At 34.4% G+C, this 17,968-nt stretch overlaps 3 protein-coding genes across 3 annotated transcripts in view; 2 read left to right on the top strand and 1 right to left on the bottom strand.

Annotated features, from left to right (window-relative positions):
- The window catches only part of RpS3A (ribosomal protein S3A), a 35,346-nt gene extending 17,387 nt beyond the window's left edge, over positions 1-17,959 (bottom strand). Inside the window, exons 1-6 of the mRNA XM_034331265.2 lie at positions 17,806-17,959; positions 17,232-17,335; positions 16,803-17,125; positions 16,394-16,555; positions 14,828-16,303; positions 11,675-12,075 (exon numbers count right to left, since the gene is read on the bottom strand). Coding sequence (XP_034187156.1) covers positions 16,151-16,303; positions 16,394-16,555; positions 16,803-17,125; positions 17,232-17,335; positions 17,806-17,867 — 804 coding nt within the window. The 5' untranslated portion in view covers positions 17,868-17,959 and the 3' untranslated portion in view covers positions 11,675-12,075; positions 14,828-16,150. The remainder of the gene's footprint in view (positions 1-11,674; positions 12,076-14,827; positions 16,304-16,393; positions 16,556-16,802; positions 17,126-17,231; positions 17,336-17,805) is intronic.
- Positions 730-6,785, top strand: LOC117607500 (putative fatty acyl-CoA reductase CG5065). Its single transcript, XM_076692266.1, is given in 9 exon segments — positions 730-1,075; positions 1,689-1,743; positions 2,844-3,049; positions 4,695-4,934; positions 5,004-5,268; positions 5,419-5,721; positions 5,798-6,005; positions 6,226-6,463; positions 6,466-6,785. Coding segments are annotated over 7 exon segments (1,530 nt in total). The 5' UTR covers positions 730-1,075; positions 1,689-1,743; positions 2,844-2,854; the 3' UTR covers positions 6,547-6,785.
- On the top strand, positions 9,805-15,936 carry LOC117607497 (putative fatty acyl-CoA reductase CG5065). Its single transcript, XM_034331256.2, has 9 exons — positions 9,805-10,025; positions 12,609-12,843; positions 14,037-14,200; positions 14,287-14,422; positions 14,540-14,739; positions 14,811-15,063; positions 15,139-15,329; positions 15,392-15,649; positions 15,722-15,936. Exons 2-9 carry the CDS (start codon positions 12,628-12,630, stop codon positions 15,855-15,857), a joined length of 1,554 nt encoding a protein of 517 aa, XP_034187147.2. The 5' UTR covers positions 9,805-10,025; positions 12,609-12,627; the 3' UTR covers positions 15,858-15,936.
- Positions 17,960-17,968: the final 9 nt, after the last annotated feature.

Below are 17,968 nucleotides of genomic sequence, written 5' to 3' on the forward strand. Positions count from 1 at the left end.
GGAATTTAAATTTCAAATATTCTATAGTAAATTAAGCAGACAATACTGAAGACTCTAAACACGTTGGTTCCAAGTGGGAACATTGCGCAATTTTCTAATAAAATTTTATTATTTATTTCATGACCACACTCATTTTTAATTAGACTAACATGCATATTTTTTTCAACTCGTCATAAAAATTCATGTAATAAAGGGTTAACACACTAATACTGAAGTGTATCTTAAAATATTGAGCTATTTAAAGGTAACTCATGCTCGTGTTGCGGATCATTGCTTACTAATCATATTAATTGCTCAACTGAGCAGTTCATAACTGAGAGGAAAGGAGGGTGTTAAAAATTTCAGTAATTTAAATACCAAGTCGTGAAAGACTCGAGAAGATGATATTTCTAGATAAAATAATATAGCAGTACACTAATTATATTGTTACTGATGAGTTACTAATTAGTTACTAATGACTCTGAAAGTTTAAATACTTTGAATATGAATTTTTTACTTGAAAATATCCAATGAAAATTGTTGGAAAATTATGAATATTCTAATTTGAGATCTTAATTCTATTAATAATAATCAAATATTCAAAATTTCATAACAGCTCTAGTAAAATATGTAAAGAAACAAGAGGGGAAGAGCCGTAAGGTTGATTTAATAAAAAAGGTAAGATCAACTACACAGATTAGCTCGTGACTGCGATGGTAACTTGGTACAAGGAGAACGACCCTGAAAGTTCTCGGCAAAGACACTGACTTCTAGCGAACAAGACTTGGTAGTAGGCACAAATCGCGGTAAAACAAGTAGAAAAAATAACCAACGACGGGGATAAAGTGTTGCTCGACAGCGGTTCGCGGTCAGTTCGTGTTCGATTCACCTTCGTTATGCCTCGTTAAGGGTTTGCCGATTTCCCTCTTTCAACTTATTTCATATAATCGTGAACCGTGTTCGTCGATCTCGATATAAATTGTCATTAGACGAGTTTCGTGCACCTAACTTTATAGGATTCTATCTTTTCTCGTGATTTACAGAGAGCAACAAGTGTGCTTTATTCGTTTCTTCTTTCGATCGTTTTGCGTTAAAGGTACGTATCAAAGTTGGGAATTGAAATCTTCTTTAGATCGTATAAATTGTTCAGGAATAATTTATTGCTCGTAGGAAGTTGAAATACTGTGAATTAATTTTTTGTTACAAGTGGCATTTGAAATTTTATTTAAATTTTAATTCTTAGTAAGTTTCTAGTGAAAATCATCCGTTAAGTATCAAAAGGACTATGTTGGTATCGATTAATGACAATTTTAAAAATTGATCGAATCTAAGAGGAGGGTGGTCCTCCGAACGTTTCTCATCAGAAATTATGTCAAAATTTAAACTTTTAGTAAAATTAAGGAACTTGACTCACCCTAAACAAATGTTCTAATTAAAAGTTGCATCGCATACTGCATTCCTGCCCAAATATTTAATTTTATTAAAATAAGATTTTAAAGAGGAGGGCGGTTCGCACATGGAGGGGAGAGGACCACCCTGACTCCTGCCTAATTACGAACAATCGAACGAATATCGATCATTGAAAATCATCGTAACGTTATTCTTCGAGGCGAAATCGATCATCGATTGATTATTACGCGATTGAGCATTGATTTCTCGGTTCCTTCTTTGTTGGTACACAATTAATGACAGAGGTTTACCTTGTTCAGAAATAGAGAACGTCACATCGTTACATTCATGCGTGGTACATTTCTTTTCCATTGCGTAAGTAAATACATTACACATAATGCGTGTAAATCTTTATCTTAACGGTTTCATTAACTAATTCAATCATTCATTTGTTTGCATTATATCACTGTATAGCAAAACGTTCTTAGTGCATTTTACAAACATTACTATTTTGATGAAATTAATATTTCGATATCTTTTATTTTTTATTTTTATTTTATTCTTGGATTACTTTTGCTAACTGATTAGTCGGCAAAATGTTCACACGTGATAAAATATAAAATTCAATAGGTACAAGTGTTCCATTTTAAGTTTCACGAAATACTATGGATAATGTTCTTTAAACACTACAGAACAAAGTTCCATAAGTACACATCAAATACAATAGATTTACTTATTCCAAGCACGAAAGGATGGGGACAAAATTTCGGCTAACTTTTCGTAACACACACGGAATACCTTAAAACTTCGGTGAATTGCTAATGAAATGAAGAAAAAATTATTTGCAATATCACGTATTCCTGTCGTTTCATGAATAACAAAGAACACCTTCGTCTTTTGAAATTTTCATTAACAAATTACAATTTTGTTAAATGTCTAACATAGGAAGGATCCTAACATATCGAGATGTGAAATTGATCGACTAATAAATTATCATTAACACTGCATAATCTCTACATTTTTTCTGTTTACTATTTGCAATTAGTATGATCGAGCATTTGCGTCTAAAAGAAACAAGTTAATACTACGCGGAAATAGAATAAATTACTAACAAATATTGCATTGCGAACACATTGTAATCAATGCCTCTTATAATTTCATATTCCTGAAGTTATCGAGAGAATCAGATTTTCGATTAGGTATTTTAAATTTTTGCATCATATTTTTTCCTTTCTTGCAAGAAAACATTCACGAAACGTTCTTTCGATAAAAAAATACCTGAATCGTGCTTTTATGATAATAAAAAAAGAATATGATTCTGTTTATATCACGCTGATTCATGCAAGGCGTTGCGAGTGCAAAACAACTCTTACAATTAGTTAAATCGTGAATTCTTTTTTTACGTATTTCTTTCTTTCATTTTTAAGCTGATTCTTTGTCATACTCGTTTCATCGTTCCTTTCTTTGTTGCATAGCGTTTCCGGAAATGGCATCAGACGCACCGTCTATATCAGAGTGGTTTCACGGCCGAAATGTTTTCATCACCGGTGGCACGGGATTCATGGGAAAGATTCTGATTTATAAGTTGTTGATCAGTTGCCATAACCTTGGGAATATTTTCGTATTGATGAGGAAGAAGAGGGATCTTGATCCATATAGCAGATTGCAGCAAATGATACAGGTAAGGTTCAAAATTTCACGCAACGGGGAACGCGAAAGGATGTCTTTTCTTGGTGCAAGGAAAGGTGGGCTGTTGATCACGTATCTTCTGTTTCGGTATGTACAGTTTGGTTTAAGCTTTGATATATTTAAGCTTTATTGTTCTAAGCTTCAGTACCTCTAGGCTTTAGTATTCTAAGCTTCAGTATTCCCAAGTTTGAGTACTCCTAAGCCTTGCTATTCTACGCTTGAGTGCTCCTAACCATGTGTATTCTAAGTTTGAGTACTCCTAAGCCTTGCTATTTTAAACTTGAGGCTTAAAAAAAGTCCCAAATCAATTAATCCTCATCAGTGTCAATAAATTAAACTGTACCTCCCTCTACTCTCAAGGTAATTTGCGAAAGTCACCAACATTCAAATAATGCTATAAGTTTTTATCCAAAATTCCAAATGAACCTCTTAACTATAGAAAGCCCCAGCACGAAACCAATTACGAGCCATAACGTAGGATTCACTTAATGATCTCGTACAAGGAAAAACGAAAATGCTTCATCACGACTGGGAGTTCCCGAGTTCCATCATAAATTCATATGGTGTCTAAAAAACTTGAATGCTTTTCAAAAGATCTAAAAATTTTTCTGATTAATCGTTATTCTGTTCATCACTTCATATTAAGATCTTTTTTATTTATTTGAATGGGCACTAGCATGATTCTCAAGTTTGACTGCAACTTTTTTCCCCACACCCTGCATAACGACTCAACCTTGACGAATTCTCCTCGTCCTCACCTTTCGCTGAATCTGCTTATTTCGAAGGTTGTTTCTGTCCCTCTATGAATCAATTTTAACATCTATTCCCCAACCAAATGTATTGCAACCAGCACGTTTGTATAATTTACATTTATAGTTATATCAATTTCTAAGCTTTCAGTCTTTTTTACCGATGACGCTAAAAATCAGGTGCGTCACGAATAGATTAACCAAAGTGTTAAATATTCAAACATTGTATATACAAAATTTATGACATTTTACAATGTACATATCTTTATCACAATTAATCACTTTTAATGATTGCATGATTATGCATTGATTATGACGCACAATGGTTTTTATACAATGTTCACTAAAATTACGTAACGATTATCTATTTAATATTAATAATTCGATAACTGGCATAACACTTTAAAATGTACACGAACGTAAGTGAAAGGGACGATTGCTACTGGTAATCTCGTCGTGTTCGATTTCTATGTGTTAAAGGTGTTCATCGTCTGAAAAGCACCGCTACAACCGCGGCGGTAATCGTTAAATCGCGTTTCTGTTAAGTGAACAAAACCTACTTTCCGTTTCGATTTAACCATCGCCTCGGCTGTCCTTTAGCGAGTTGAACGAACAAAAGAAATTGCATGCTGGCAATACATTATTACCAGTGTTTCATAATCTTTTTGCCTCTACGGAGTGTATCGAAACCGGTGATACCGTGGGGACGCGAACGGAATAATTGGAATTTTCGGGGGTGGGCTACGACAGCCCTTGGAAATTTGAAAATTTAAATATTTGGAATTCCTCAATTTGAAAATCGAAAGATTTGGTATTCTGCAATTTGGGAAATTTGGAATTCTACAATTTAAGAAATTTTACCCTCAAAAAATGTATTATGCTTTTCAGGAAGAACCATTTAAAATCATCAAGGAGAAGTACCCCGAGAGATTAAAAAAAATTATAATAATACCCGGTGATTCTACCGTCGAGGATCTTGCTTTATCGACCGCGGATAAGGAGAGACTATTGAAAGAGGTTTCAGTAGTTTTCAATGCGGCAGCAAATGTTAAGTTCGACCTGACGTTAAAGCAGGCGGTAAATTCAAACACCGTGGGAGCTATGAACGTATTAAACATTGCAAAGCAGGTAAATCTATTTTTACAACTATTCTAGACTATTTAACAAAATGATTTTCCAATTTAATTTGATCCACAGATGCCACATTTGGATGCGTTTATCCACCTTTCCACCGCGTATTCCCATTCGATGTACTCGATACTCGAAGAGAAATGTTACCCATGTACGATTAAGCCGGAAACCATGATAGAAAATGTGAAGAACATGACAGACGAGGTTCTCGAAGCGATGAAACCGAAATTATTACAAGATTTACCAAATACATATACGTTCAGTAAAGCTCTTAGCGAAGAGCTGGTACGAAGATCCGGTCTACCTACAGGCATAGCTAGACCTTCTATAGGTAAACAAAACTTTTACTTAATTAAACAATTGACTGTTATGGTTGTCGTCGACGACTGCTACCAGAAAACAAGATATTGGGAAAAGTGTAAACATTGACTAAGTCAATGATATGATTTTTGACTAATTACTTAACGCTTTCACTGGCTAGTGACCCCATCGTGGAAAGAACCAGCAGTCGGTTGGGTGGACAATATAAACGGACCAACGGGTTTACTGATAGGCGCTGGTAAGGGAGTACTTCGTACTATGTTAGGTAATAAGGAATATCGCTTAAACGTGATACCATGTGATATGGCGATTAACGCGGTAATCGCATTCGCGTGGAAAATTGGAAGAGAGAAACCAAAGGAACCCCTATTCATGAACGTCACCAATGCACCTGAGAATCCATTGACCTGGGATTATAGTGTGAATATTGGAAAAAAGTATGCGATATCTTATCCATTCTCAGGTAATTAAATGAAAAACTATATATATATATATATTTTATTCACAATTGATCAAATATAAGCTGTACGGTGTTTCAGGAATTCTTTGGTATCCTGGTGGATCGATTACTACTTCGAAATTCTATCATATTTTGCGAATAATCCTCTTTCAATATATACCTGCGTATGTAATTGACGCCCTACTTCTTCTAAGTGGGAATAAACCGTTCATGGTGAACATACAGGATAAAGTTACCAATGGTATTCAGATACTTAAATACTATACCAACAAGGAATGGGAGTTTCGGTAATTATATGGAATAAGAATTATTAAACAATATTTATACATTGAATTTCAGAATATTAGGATTAGTATTTTAGAATTTGAGTACTCGAATAATTGAGAATTTTCGAACCTTAGAATCTTATAATATCGAGGGGGCTAGACCCACTCTGGCCCCTACATATTTAAATCACTGATTCTATCTTTAAATAAACTATTCAACTATTACTTCTATTATTTTCAGACAAGACCGTATGAAAGCACTGCAATTGGAATTGAACCCTTCCGACAGAGAAGAGTTTTTCATGGATACTACAGCGATCTCATGGGACACTTATATGCTACAATACGTTCTAGGCGTTAGAAAATATTATCTGAAAGACGATCCTTCGACTCTACCTCGCGCACGCAGAGTAATGAGATGTATGTATTTTGCTGATTGGTTCGTTAAGATCGGTTTCACGATTTTGGTACTTTGGTTTATTTATTCCTGGATAAGTTCATACAAGAAAATAATAATGACAACATTCGAAATAAACGAAATTTAGGCACAGGCATTATTTAAATAATTTCTCTTATTATCTTCTTACTTATCTTTTACTTCAAATTAAATTTGCCCGAGTCTGGTTTGAAGTAACATTGACTTTATCTCAATGAGGTAATATATTTTTCATTAATATTTCCACTTAACGGTCTTAGCAGCAAAAGGGTTAACAATCACAAAAATGCTGATTGTTTATTAGATTTAATAACGTGTATCGAATTTGTTTGAAAATTAAATAAATGAACTAAGAAATGATGGTACATCAATCTGTAATCATTAATCTCCTAGTTAAAATACATATTGTTTAGCTTGCATATCTAACTGACAAATCTTCTCCACGTGTTGACATTTGAAAATTTCGAAATCCCTGCCTCTCTTTCTCTGTCCACATTCGCGTAATCGCTTCCGTGAAATTTTTTATTCTCCTAACTTTACGAGCAAAGATTCATAATGAAAGTTATATTAAAGATTGTAAGGTATGCAATTACAATTATCGAAGTAATTTTTGCTGTTTTTCAAATACACGAAATCGTGGGAAAATATTTAAATTTAAAATACTAAGCGTAACGCCAGAGACGTTTAATATTTAGCAAATAAGAAAAATTTAAGAAAAAGATAACTTCAGATATGTGATGTTAATTACTGCGACGATCAGATTAAATTCATTACACGAGGAAAAAGTACTCGGCCAGACTGAGAAATTGCATAATAAAGTCGAGACGAATTACGTGTCGAAAATATCCAGAAATCTAAAAATAAACTTTTATCGAAATCCAACAAAATGTTAATTACACTTTGAATGACTGATACTTTGTTAATTAAAATTGGAAGGTTACAATCTTCATTCAAACTTTTGAAATGAAAAGCAGAAGAATTTCGTGAGAGACTAATCTGATGGTTCAAGGCGAAAACGAATACGTAGATGAACAATCATCTGTTGCTAGAGTCGTTTCTGCTACGTAAAGAACACGTAACACAGAATGTCGAAATCGGATTTTTTTCTTCACTTGCAAACACTCGTGTTCCTTCATTCTTTCTCCTACCACTTTCGTTTTCACTCTCACTTTTTTCACGTTGACTCGCTCTCTAACCCTTGCTCTGCCAATATTCTCCCCTACTTCTATTATTTTAATATGCCCTGACCCAAATATTTAAGCAGCTCCCCACTCTGTTCTAACATTCTAAGATTCCAAGGTTATAAAATTCTGAAGTTTTGAAATTCTGAAAGCCTGAAGGTCTGAAATTCTAATATTTTAAGATTTTTAATTTTCAGAACTCCAAAATTCTTATAAATTCTTTACCACTAAACAATCTCCAAATTATAAATTATAAATGGCAGATATGACATTTTTCTGATAGCGAATAGGTTAAAATTCCAGTTCCCATATAAATTTATAAAACTGAATCGTAACTTCGTATAGATCACCTTAATAATAGCATAAGTATAATTAACTAGGTGAAGTGTATAATTCATCTGTATCCCTTTGATTAAGATATAGATCAATCTGTCGCAATTATTTATATAATTAATAATTAACCGACTGAATTTTACTTTAATTACTTGTTTATACGTAATTTTCACCAATCGTAAAAAAATTTCTTCTGGTCATCGTCGCTCTGATTCTCAGGACATTTCGAAACACCTGTCATCGAAGGGAATCAAGTTTCGTACTGACTCAGCAAAATTGTAACATGTTTTTGTTCTATTAACTTTCCAGAAATTGAAGTTCCCATCGGATACAATGATACTGTACGAATTAACCCTTTCAGTGGAAAATGCTTTTGAAAAATCGAATCAAATGCTACATAATTAAATAACAAACATTTGCGACTCAGAAGTCGTAAGTAAATGATTTGAAATCGTATTTATAATTGTAAGAACAATACCATCTCCCACATTGTACGATTTTAATGTCAAAACTCTCTGCAACAGGCTTTTGTGACTCAATACTGGGGTGGTTGGCTAGCTATTTAAGCAATCAGAATCAAGTTGTTCGTATTGCATGGGGCACCATGCGTCAGGGGCGGTCTCGGGGCCCTCCCTTTAACCCCAGTGCAGGCCACCATGGTGGTTTTAGTAGGTAAAAATCCCACACTACCTCCGGCCCCTCCCCGGGGGGCTGGAGGTGTCTTATTGAAAATTTCCACCACGTAAAAAAAAAAAGGCCTACTATATATATATATTGACGTATTCTCGGGTGTTCCCCAAGACTCTCATAAAAAACCCCTACTCTTCATTTTATTTATAAACGACTTGTCAAGTAAGATCCAACATAGCCATCAAGATTTTCAAGGAAATAACCTGTTTGTCTCTAGGCCCTTGAGAACTGGTGTATGGAGAACGGTATGGCTCTTAATTATAAAAAATGTAACTTTATGAGACTGTCCAGGATAAAACGTCCCGAGTCATACGAGTATAGGCTTAATAGTGCGGCCTTGACTTAGATTACTGAAACACGTGACCTTGACTCAGATTACTGAGACCTTGGAGTCAGTTTCCCCACGCATTATCGCCGCGTTGTTGCTGACTCGAATAGAACCCTTGGATTCGTGATACCCCGAGAATCCTGTACTCTACCCTAGTCAGATCACGCTTAGAATACGCTTCAGTAATCTGGTCACCCCACCACATAAAAGATAAGGAACTTATGGAAAGGGTACAGCACAAATGAGTATGGGCCCATACTGACTCTAAGAAAAATAAATAAATAATCAATATTGTGCATGCGTCGTTAATTACTGATTGAGCAATTCATCAGATAGAGGTGGACAGAACTTTCCTTGTTCTATAAATGGTTATGTAATAAGATAAAGGGCCTGTAAGTTTTGGCAATCTGCTGTCTGGACTTTTTTTACTCAAGCGTCGATTCGTCACGTAACCCACTCTCTAAGATTATTCTTTACTTTGAAAAATAAGCAGATAATAATAAAAAATTCATTTGTTATTCTATTTAAGAAGGAGTGGCTCTGCCCTTTGCCCGAAAAATTCGTAGAATTGCCCGTAAGATTCTAAACATCTAAAATTCCAAAATTCGAAAGAACGAAGTTCTAATTAACAATATTAAGCGCTTGGCACTGTTCAATGAGCCAAGGTTCTAGACCACCCTTAAGATTTCATCTATATCGTTCAGTGCTAAAAATTGTCCTTCGAAACGAACTTGTAATACGTTGTAAAAGAAACACGAGTAAATAATTATGCGATTCCAGTTAAAACAAGTTTGGTCAATGGTGGTAGGGAGGGACACGAGGCAAACGAAAGCGAATAATACGGGCCTGCATCGAGCGACGATGAGGCGTCCAGGAAAATATTGGGCCAGCGTTATGCTTTCTCAGTCTGCACCGGGCTCACCATCCGAGTAACACCGTTGGTCGGCTCTAACCGATCACTCTTTTCCTGGCGATCGTGCTTTCGTTTTCGTTTCGTTCGACAATCACCTCGGTTTGTGGTCTTGCTTGCATTTAGGATAAAACGCCAGGTCCCAGGAATTTTTACTCGTTCCGTAAGTATTCAATTTTAATTATTACACATTTTTTTGGATGTAATTCTAGCAATTTTACATCTCCTGTTATATTTCACAAGAGACTCAGCAAGACCGTCAATTAAAAAAATATTAAGAAATATTAAGAAAATTTTCAAAAAATAGGAACTGTGAGAAGTGATCATCATTTAAATTGAAACTGTTCGAAAACTAACTCACGACGCACCTTATGCGTCATCCATGACATACCGTAATTTAAGTATTAAAAGGAAAATTCTGTTTCCATTTCGGAAGTTTTTCTTGAACGTGGAGCAATCGTTAAGCTAAAGATGTTTGTATGTTCGTTGAGATGTTGAAATACGTAAAATGTACGCGAAACGTGGGTTAAATTCAGGAAGTAGAAAACTGGTAAACTTTGCACAATTAAGTGATACTTTTAACTACCTCAGAGATAATCGAACATCAAATTCATTTTATCAATTAAAATTACTTAACCGGTGTGTAATTTTGAAAATAATTTTTTTTTGCAAAGTGTAATTTAAATCATTTAGAGCAACGAATACCAAGCTTTCTAAATGAAGCAATACGAGAATGTAAGAGTAACCAGAATTTTACGATATGTAATAGAATGATTCAACGTTTATATTGCGTGGTTTTACAACTACGCTATAACATACAATTAAATGATACTATGTTACAAATCAGTGAGATTCATCTATGATTTTACGTAAATAATTTACTAGGTATTTACACGTTCCCTGTCACAATGAAAGGGAGCGTGCGCAGTACGACACGCTATACAAAATTGCAGTTATTTAAAACAGGATTATCAATTATGTGTAAAATTTCACTCCAACTCTAAAAAAAATGCAAAGATCTTTTCAAACTGGTCAACCTGTATTTCTGTCGTTCCAGTTACTTTGTCAACGATATTACGTTTTCGCATCACCGTAAAAGCTATTGCAACACGCTAGAAATATTTGCATAACAGTAATGTTCTTTCTTCTATGTAAATTTCATTGTACTTATAAAAATTCACTATACGTGCTGCTTTAAAAAAGAAAGAAAAGTGACCTAAATCTTGTATTTAATTCGTTAACATTAATGAGCTAATTTTTGTAAATTGAAAGAAAATGTATGATTGTTTATTAACATAAAAAGTAATACTTAATTCTGGTATGGGTGTGTTAAGGCTAATGTAATACTATAGTCGTCTGGTTTATAGTGGTAAACCGCAAACGGATTGTGCATAAATTAGAAAACAATCGTAATGACGCACTAAATTGGTTACGGCGGTTGGCTCGACAGCAGTAATAATAATAATTAAATATGCCTGAATCTTGACAAATCCCTCTTTTTTCTTAACACGTACACTCGGATTTAAAAGTCATGGTCACGTATATTTATCGATAATGACCTAATGTAATACATTTGAAATCCAATATGGCGGACTACTTTGGCGCGAAAAAAATTCTATAGTCTTAAATATCGTGAAGGGTAAGCGGGCTAACCTATTTTGTATGCTGATTCGTTCTATATTAACGAAGATAAATACGTGACTTTTGCCAAGATTCGCATAGAATAATAATACTACTCTGTATACGTTTCTTGAATATCTTTGAAACTATCATTTCAAACTACGGCATATATGTATAAACGATAGAACATACCTTGCTGTCATGACCCACGTTGTTGTATGTACACGCTGACATCTGCACCCATGCAGGTAAGGCATCCACAGATTATCGCGACAGTTCCATTATGCTCATCCAGGCGTGTCGTAGTAATCCAGTTTCACTATAATTACGGCACAAATAACTTTTTCACTCGCGTAATTTACACCACTCATCGCATCAACATTCTCCCACGATACTCAAATTCAAACTGTTCGACTTCTAGGCGTCTTTTGTCTCATAGAGCCGGTCACGTGGCCGGGTTACCCATAGGGCGTCAAGATTGGTCAAATTAATTTTCCTCAACCAATCGCAGATCGCGATTGTACATCAAAGATCCAAAAATACTGATAGCTGATTGGTCGATTCTGAACCCTCTATTACCGCGGTATATAGATCTGTAATTTGAATTTGCAATTCTACAAGAGTTTGAATGTTATTTGTTACAACTATTATTGGTCTAAATATTTGCTAAATACTTCAAGCAATTTACGTTCCACGATACGATTTAAGTAAAGTATACGTTGCGATATATCAGACTAATAACAAAATTTCAATAATTATATGCTGTCTTATTTTCACTGTTCTAAAAAAAAAGAACGAACGACACGTTCGCAAATTATTTTTTCCGCTTGAAATGTATAAACGGAAAATTACGCAGCATGGGATATTGTATGGATATTTATTCGACAAGTTTCCGATACGTGAGATTAGTGTCATTCTTAAGGGTTCTTTCGAAATATTTATAAACTCTGCTGCAATTTCCGCTTCAATCGCAGTACTGTTCCCGATTTGATATTTATAGATACGGCTAATTTGAATCATTGGTTCATTGACTGGATACAATATAAAAGCATCACTGTATTCACTGTCAAACTTATTACCGTTTAATACCTGAAACCTACAGCTTTTAATTTTCTATACCTTTCAGGGGATAAGATAAAGGTATCATGGCCGAGTCAAAAGTGGAGGAGATCCCTGATAGAATAGTGGAAACCTTCAGAAATCAGAATATTTTAATAACTGGTGGCACTGGTTTTCTGGGAAAAGTTGTTATCGAGAAATTTCTCAGATGTCTACCAAACACGGAGCAAATTTACCTATTGATCAGATCGAAAAAAGGAAAGGATCCAAAGCATCGTATAGAAGAAATTTTCAATTCTCCGGTGAGTGACTGGCTCTTCAGCTTCATAAAACATTCTGTTTCTTATTTGAAGGCCGCTGTTACGTACTTTGCTTTTTACACCTATACTAAATTTATAAATCTTTTCAACCATTAAGCGTAGAAGGCAAATGTAAAAGAGGACAAACGAATTTTTCTTTTACAAAAGAATGAACGATTTTTTATAATGGTCAGTACTATTTTAAACAGACTATTTGAACTAAATGTACAGAAGGTATTACATAAGTATGAAGAAAAAGTAATAGAACCACTTGTTCATACGCAAACAGGTTTCATGTGCGAGATCCCGGATTCTTTGTACAGGAAATCTCCCTAAACTAATTCCAAAGAACAAAGCCGGATATAAATACATAATATGCAGAGCACTTCGATACAAGTTAAATAACATTAAGAATGTGATTCAGTCTTTTTCATTTACTAGTACAATGCACGTGACAAATCGCATCTTGCTTTTGTGTTTCTTTGACCATTAAAAAATGAATTCGCAAATTCCTTAGTGAAAGCGCACTATTATGTGCCGCGATTATTTTATAAGAATAAAAATGAGAAACGATGTCAAGGCCTCCTGCATAGGCAGAACGTAAAATGTTATTATCATTATTATCAATCCTGATACCTGGTGAAAGTTCTTGTGACGATGTGTTATGTCACATCTTTCAAGCCGGTGGATGTTGAATCCTGTTCTAAACAGACCAACACACACGTGCGACTGATGTAATGTTGACCGAAGAATTTGTTCTTGCATTAAACAGAGACTGTCCAGTTTTATTTTCTGACGAAACGACGCTTTGAACTAACAAAATTATATAATGAAAAATTTGGCTGTTTTCTTTTTTTTAATTGAGAGTACCGTTCGTTTCTAAATAATTAATGAAATTGTGTAGAAGAATTGAAAGTATATCATTCGTTTCAACATTGATTTACTGCCATTTAAAAATAGCATCTATAAAGCTTAGGAAATACGAGGAAGCAAGTTTGCTCGTACGTTGAATTCATTATAATTTCATTATGTACGTATAACGTGGATGAATCGAAGAGTAAATTATTCAGTTATTCTACTGTTTTCATTTGTGCATTATTATTTTTATATTGAGTGAACTGAATAGTGTCAGTCACCGATGATGAACATAACAGCGAACCTTTTAACTAATACGAGTTAGGAATCAATATTTTCAGCTTTTCGAGAAAGTTAAAGAGCAAAGAGGCGCGGCTGAACTTCGCAAAGCGATAACAGTCGTGTATGGTGATGTTTCGTTGCCAGGACTTGGACTTTCCACGGAGGACAGGCAGATGCTTTGCGAGAAGATCAACATTGTGTATCATGCGGCCGCCACAGTACGGTAACGCAGGATTAACTAAAATAAATTAGAAACTTTTAATTAAACAAATAAGAATTATTGAATAAATAAATTGATTTAAATTTCAGATTTGACGAGTTGTTAAAGAAAGCAGTATTAGTGAATACACGTGGCACCAAGCAAATGTTGGATCTGGCGAAAGAGATGAAACACCTGAAATTATTTGCTCACATCAGTACAGCATACTGTCATCTTGAAGAAAAAGTATAGTTTCTACTGTAATTAGTAATTGTTAACAAGAATTGACTGTAGAATTCACATTCCTTTGATGTACAATTAGAACCGAATGGAATTCTATTTTAAATGCCTGATCATGTTTAGCTATTAGGAGAAAGACCATACCCTCCGCCTGCAGATCCTCATAAAATAATCAAATGCGTTGAATGGATGGACGACGAGGTCGTTGAAGCTATGACAGACAAGATCTTGGGGGATATTCCAAATACGTACGCCTTTACCAAAGCTTTGTCGGAAGGTCTCGTTCAAGAAGCAATGCCACACATTCCAGCAATCATACTAAGGTATGCACAAGTGATTCATTAATATTTCTAGAATATGTATATTTTAATTTCCAAGAACTTTTTCATTGTAGACCTAGCATAGTCATACCTGTATGGAAGGAACCTCTTCCTGGATGGACGGATAACATCAATGGTCCTACAGGATTGTTAATTGGTGCTGGAAAAGGAGTTATTCGAACAATGTACTGCAATGAGAATGGTTATGCGGATTATCTTCCTGTTGATATCGCTGTGAATGCTATTCTCACCAGTTCATGGAATTACATCTACCTCAAAGATCATGAAAAAAGAGTTTACAATCTTACAAGTAGCAGTGAGTTTAAAGTGAGGAACCATTTTTATAAAATTGTAACATATTTTCTTTTATTAGCAATAACTGATGCAATGTGGACGTTTCAGGTATCCTGGGCAGAGATTATTGCTCGTGGTCGAAAAATTACAGAAAAGGTACCTTTAAATGGAGTTGTTTGGTATCCAGGTGGAAGTATGAAGAAATCAAGACTGATGCATAATATATGTGTGTTTCTGTTTCACATGATACCAGCCTACCTCATAGATGCACTTATTTTTCTTGCAGGCTATAAACCAATGTATGTAATGAATATGATAGTCCTGAAGTTTTCAAATATTAATAATAAATTATTTCAAATAGCATGTGTCGTGTGCAACGTCGAATACAAAAAGGTTTCGAGGTGTTCGAATATTATGCTAACAATCAATGGGATTTTGAAAATTCAAATATATTTGAGTTACGAGATAAACAAAATCCCGTGGAGTATAAAAAGTATCAACTACACGGAGAAGATATGGATATAGACGCTTATTTTGAAACTTGCATACGAGCAGCAAGAATCTACATCTTAAACGAACTGCCTGAAACTTTGCCTGCTGCTCGAAGGCACTTGAAAATGTAAGATACGTTTAGTCATTTATTTTCTTAATAACGCTTCTTATTCCTAATTCTGTAACTTTATAATTTCAGTATGTACTGGGTTGACGTGATTGCAAAAATACTATTCTTTGTACTACTGATTTACATATTGGCATCTTGGAGTGGAAGCTTCAGAGCATTGTTAATAGGAAGTTGGTCATTTGCTACCAGCACATTGTTACGCTAATCACTCATTACTTAATTTACAGTATTTTCTAGTAACTTTGTACCGTAATATGACCAAATAAATGATTTCTTTTTTTTTATCAAGCGTTAGCTTATTAGAACGAATTAAATGTTGTACTATAAAAGACAATTTTTCAATAATAAATATTTATAATCAAAATCAAATTCTGTTATTTCTACATCCTTTTCCAACAATGAAAATATATCGGGTAAAGAGAATAAAATAGAGAACGATATTCGCACTGGAACGTGGCTTTTTATTTATATCAAATAATTAAAGAGAACTTAACTCCCTTAAACGGATTCCTGTACAGGTGGTTCATAACCCTCTGGTCTATCAACCTTTGAGCCTGTTTCACCTACTTCTTCGCTTTTGCTACCTGCACCATCACCATGGAGTTCCAACAACTTACTCAATTCAAATCGTGGCTTTTTCAATACTTTGACCTGTAATATAATTATCATTCACATTTAAACATCGTTACTATTATTATTACATTCTTTTCCATTAATTATAAGGCGCTCGATTATACGTACTTTACGGATGTAAACATCATGGAGTGGGTAAATTCCTTGCGAGGCTTTTTCGATGTCTTTAGCTGTAGCATCTGGCAACAGCTTACTGACAACACCCTTCAAGTCGCTCTTGGTGACATCGTTCGTGATCGTGTCTACCATTTTCTGTCTGATTTTCTTAACCTACACAAAAAAGCATATCAATATATGTATAACTTTCTATATGCATAATAATTCATGATGATGAATTCCATTACAAATGTCGCAACATCGAATATCATTATTTTTTATGTATAAAAAATAATGTGGTAAGGAAGTGCCCATTACTCTATGCAATTTATGAATCACAAAAGTTGTTGTACAACTTTTCTGAACTTTGGATTGCAATCACTAAATACAGATAGTTTGTCCAATTCATGTAAGTGCTAACCTGTGCATGCTGGGCATAACATGTTTTCCTGGTGCTCAGTTGGTCCTTGTTAGTAAAACCAATGCAGAAAACTCTAAGGAGATAACCATCTGTGGTTTTAACATCAACATTAGCTTCAATCAAAGTCTGCCATTTCTTGACCATGGATCTCAATTTGTCTGTAGTCAGATCCATGCCATGGAAGTTGGTCAATACATTACGATGTTGAACATCTTCTGCAATCAACCTGAATTTACGGAAAGATCTTTCTGCATCCCCATCATTTTGCAAATCAGCCAGGGACACTTCAAATACTCTGTATTTCAGACCTTCAGAAGCAATCTCTGTAAAATAAGAAAATAGAAATTAGCCAGGGGGACCACTTTCCATAAGCTGAATTATTACCAAAAAGTAATGGTAACAAAATAATGCTATGGTAAAATATCTCACTTGTTCCTTGGGTTCTGTTGACCAATGTTTTACCAACATGACGGTTGGTGAACATAGACGGTGCCTTAACATCGTACCAGTCCTTACGAGTGAAAGGATCAACACTATAACCAAAGAAAATTAGGTTAGAAGTCTACACTTTGAGGTTATGTATGGCAATCCCTAAACCATATTTCACAAAAATCATAATACTTTACGATTATAAATTCATATTTAAATTACTTAATTTTCTAAAATATCAAATGCATTGCTTATCATGAAATCAATAGTTTCTTTCATATAAATGTAATTAAATAAAAGAATGATAAATAACAAACAATTATAAGTACAATATTATATAAATATACTACCGTAAAAAAAAATAAAAAGGATTAAGTTTTCAAGTTACTTTTTATATGAATTAGTATACTGACAGAATCAAAATATTAAACGTGTGCTACAAGCAAACGTACGAATGTCAGCTGCATGGAATCTACTTTGATATTAAGCATCTTAAAAGGTATCAAGCAGGAAATTATATTTCTGATATAAACAACATTTAAAGTACAGTAGAAAAATATTATAATTTACTTACATCTTCTTTTTAACACCCTTTTTACCACCTTTTGAAAGCCCCTTATTTTTACCCACCGCCATGATTAAAGTTACGCACGGAAAGAACCACGCTTCCTTCGAAGCGGAAACTGGCAGAACACCCTATCGACTATCGATATTTTCATCGGTGTTGATTGGCTGAC

The sequence above is a fragment of the Osmia lignaria genome, chromosome 14, assembly GCF_051020975.1.
Source record: "Osmia lignaria lignaria isolate PbOS001 chromosome 14, iyOsmLign1, whole genome shotgun sequence".
Classification (NCBI taxonomy): Eukaryota; Metazoa; Arthropoda; class Insecta; order Hymenoptera; family Megachilidae; genus Osmia; species Osmia lignaria.

What these genes read in the sequence shown, in the direction of transcription:
- LOC117607497 (XM_034331256.2), top strand. Translation starts at nt 12,628, where the DNA reads ATGGCCGAGTCAAAAGTGGAGGAGATCCCTGATAGAATAGTGGAAACC. An exon ending in AAGAAATTTTCAATTCTCCG is followed by an intron (nt 12,844 to 14,036) that starts GTGAGTGACTGG and finishes CAATATTTTCAG; the next exon opens with CTTTTCGAGAAAGTTAAAGA. An exon ending in CATGCGGCCGCCACAGTACG is followed by an intron (nt 14,201 to 14,286) that starts GTAACGCAGGAT and finishes TTTAAATTTCAG; the next exon opens with ATTTGACGAGTTGTTAAAGA.